The sequence below is a fragment of the Marmota marmota genome, unplaced genomic scaffold, assembly GCF_001458135.2.
Source record: "Marmota marmota marmota unplaced genomic scaffold, marMar, whole genome shotgun sequence".
NCBI lineage: Eukaryota > Metazoa > Chordata > Mammalia > Rodentia > Sciuridae > Marmota > Marmota marmota.
The window spans coordinates 6,855,532-6,858,942 of NW_026000051.1; the positions used below are offsets into that span (position 1 = coordinate 6,855,532).

The following is a 3,411-nucleotide window of genomic DNA, read 5'->3' on the forward strand; positions in this document are numbered from 1 at the left end:
CCTTCTTTTTGGTACTGGGTATTGAACCCAGGGGTGCTTTACCACTGAGCTACATCCCCAGCCCTTTTTATTTTGTATTTTGAGACAAAGTCTCACTGAGTTTCCCAGGCTGGCCTCCTGAGTCGCTGGGACTACAGGCATTACGCCACCACACCCAGCTAATAGGGTCACCACAGATAAGGTAACTCATTCGAAGTAGCATGGCTGACAATATCAGAACTGAGGTCTGGGGGGACCCCCGCAGGACCCAGCCACCCCTCCTCTCACCCACCTTTCCCGAGGAGCCGCCTCACTTCACCTGCGGGAATGTGGATGTGGCCGGGCCCCTCTGGATGCCCACCAGGCATTGTGAATATGTAGCCCCCAGCACTGGCCTCCCGCAGGTGTAGGCTCCGCACCTCCAGGCCTAGGATCAAATGGGGCTGGTGGCTGTCCCCACTGGAATGAGGTCTTTCTGACAAGCTGCCCAGCTGGCAGGGTCAGCTTGTCCCCTCCCTGCCACCATTCCATCTCAGAGAGGCTCGGCCATTTCCCCCAGGTACATCGGATTTCTCCAAGTCCAGGAGAGAGGGTCGCTGAGAAGGGGGAGTTCCCTGGGAGTCAGGACCTGAATACCAGTGAGCACCACAAGACACTGGGTACCTGAGGGACAAGTTGGTGCCTGAAGGTCCACTCTAGATGTGCCCCCACTCAATTGACACTCAGACTGTGGACCTGGGCCTCATGCAGAGATGGCTCAGAAACAGCCCTGACACTCAGGGGGTATCAGGCAATGCAAGGAGAGACACGTTCAAGATGCTGGGGTAACTGAGGAGGGGGGAACCATCAAGAGGAACTCAAACTAGTAAAGGCTTCCTAGAGCACTTGATGCTCAAGCTGGGTTCTGAAGAACGCATAGGAGTTTTCTGGGAGAAAAGGCATTTTGGATGGAGGATGCAGCTCGGGCAAAGGCAGGAAAACAGAACGCAGTGTCTGTCAGGGGGGAGAGCTCCCAGGGAGCAGGCAGAGGAGGGTCCTCTAAGCCCAGTGGGAGGGTGGGTAGCAGGCTCACCTGCATGATGGTGCTGGATGGACATTCGGGGCTGCTCAGAGGTCAGCACGGTACTCAGCAGGGGTGCCAGGCGCTGCATGCTCGCCACCAGGGCCATAGGTCCACCGACCACCTGGCAGGAAGCCACAGCTCAATTCCTTCTCACATCCCACACCCACTGCCACCAGCCCTGACCTGGGGTTACCAGGCTCAATGTTCTGAGAGGCGGCCCTGCTCTTCTCAGAGAGGGGAGAGAGCAGGAGAGGGAGGCGGGCAAGTCACGTGTTCACCAGTAACTCCTCTTCACTGCCTGAGCAAGACAGGAGTGAAGACCCCCATTTTCCAGGCTCTGTCTCTTCTCCATCTACCTCAGTGCCTCCAACCCCTAATCAAGGTGGGCTTGAATGCTTCCCCGAATGGGGGGCTCATTATAGGTCCAGGTGACTCATTCTATGGAGCCAGCCTCCTGGGTCATGCCATTTCCACCCTAACCCCACACCTTGGTCCTAATTCCATCCTCTGAGGCCACAGGGGGACCACATGTGCTCCTTTAGCCCCAGAGATTGGCAGGCAATGTCCATGAGCTCTTGCTTCCTCCCTTCTCTGGGTCAATCACTCCTAGGCCTATGGCCATTTTTGCCAGGATGAGGTGTCCATCCGCCTCTCCAACCAGATGGAATCTTTCCTGTTCTCCAGAGTGTTTGCTGTTTTGGCAGACAAGATGGTCGGACCACTCAGCATAGAGGACCTGCCACTTGTGGCGGTAAGCAGATTCTTGGATATGGGGAAGGCCCTTATTGACTAGTGGCTCTTAATCATTTTAAAATACAGACACTGTTGTTCAAGTGGAAGTTCAGCTTATAAAGTAGATGAAAAAGAGGAGCTTCTCCCAAGGGATGGGGAGATGGAGCCTAAAACTGGGTGCCCACTTGAGCCTAAGACTACACAACAACCTGCTAGCAAGGGCAGAACCAGAGCCCAGGCCCCTGGCCAGCCCTGCAGCCTCACCTCACTGAGGGACAGCCACGCTCCAGCCACCTGCTTCTCCAGGATCCGGCTGGCCACAGACACGACACCCCTGCCCAGCAGTTCCCAGGGCCCTGTCAAGGGCTCTGGCTCCCCAGCCCCAAGGGCTGTCACCCTCTTCAGGAAGTGCAGGGTAGCCAGCAGTGCAGCCGGCCCCAGTGGAGTGGTCTCCTCCACCAGGACTCTGTCCAGAAGGCCCAGGAACCTGGAGGCCTTGTCCAGGGTCAGGGCCTCAGGGGCTTCAGAGAGGGGGTCTGGGAGGAGCTGTGGTTAGAGAAGCCAGTTACTGCCTGTCTGGCTGTCACAAGGGATCCCCTAGGGGCCACACTTGGGCTTTTCCAGGGTCTTTTTGGAGGGTGCAGTTCTAACTTGTCATAAGTTTTCAAGGCTATAAAATAGGGAGCGTGAGGAGCCTTAATTCTGAAGAACAGTGGGTGTCCCCTTACAGGTGAGGCAACTGAAATGCGAGGTGACCCACAGTGCCCACAGGCTCTCCAACCTCCTAGGAGAAGCTCACCACAATGGCGTTGGCCAAAGCATTGACTTTGCTGATAACATCCTGTCCTGGCCACAACCGGACATCCTGCAGCTGCTGATAGGTCTCTGCAAACAGGCAGATGCCAGACTGGGCCTTGGGCAACTCCCCTGCCCAGAGGTGCCAGCTGCTCAATAACCCCCACCCAGGGGGGGAAGAGGAGATCCACAGCTGTGTGTCTGAAGCTTCACACACTGTGTGCTAGATAGGGAAACTGAGGCACAGAATGGCAAAACTCATTTGCCTAAGGTCACACAACTGGGATTCACCCCCAGGTCTGTCTGATCCCGCTGCCCTGTAGTCTAGACTACGAGGAGGCCCTGAAACTCAAAGAATCCTACACTCTTCTGGTCACTGGCTCCTCCTGTTCCCACTAGCTTCATGAGAACCCAGGGGCATAGCTAGGGCGCACCTTTCTGGTAGCAGCAGAGGAAGAGCAGCGGCTGCAAGCAGAACTCGGAGCCCTCGGTGGGGGGTTCTGGGTTCCACGTGGGGCACTCTTCTGAGGGCACTGGCCAGAGTAGGGGAGGTGTCAAAACCATATCCTAGCTTCCTATAGTCTGTGACCCACCCACAGGTGCCGGCCTCGAAGGTGCCTGCACACCTGACCTGGAACCAGGGCGCACTGCTCTGGGGTTAGGGGGCGACGTGAGTCGCCAGGTGAACCCACGCAATCAGGCTACTGGGACTCTGCGGCTGTCCAAGGGTGCATAAGGGCGTGGCCAGAGTTGAGCCAGGGCGGGGTTGGCAGAGGGTGAGCTGGGTCATGCAATCAGAAGGTCGCTGAGTTAGGGGGCGGGCCCAGAACCAACCAGGGGGC

At 57.1% G+C, this 3,411-nt stretch overlaps 1 protein-coding gene across 1 annotated transcript in view; it reads right to left on the bottom strand.

Moving 5' to 3' along the window:
• Adgrd2 (adhesion G protein-coupled receptor D2) overlaps nt 1-3,411 on the bottom strand; it is a 21,078-nt gene that overhangs the window by 16,009 nt on the left and 1,658 nt on the right. The window contains exons 5-10 of the mRNA XM_048812800.1: nt 3,167-3,221; nt 3,004-3,102; nt 2,574-2,659; nt 2,039-2,320; nt 1,052-1,163; nt 272-406 (exon numbers count right to left, since the gene is read on the bottom strand). Of these exons, the coding sequence (XP_048668757.1) occupies nt 272-406; nt 1,052-1,163; nt 2,039-2,320; nt 2,574-2,659; nt 3,004-3,102; nt 3,167-3,221 (769 nt within the window). The remainder of the gene's footprint in view (nt 1-271; nt 407-1,051; nt 1,164-2,038; nt 2,321-2,573; nt 2,660-3,003; nt 3,103-3,166; nt 3,222-3,411) is intronic.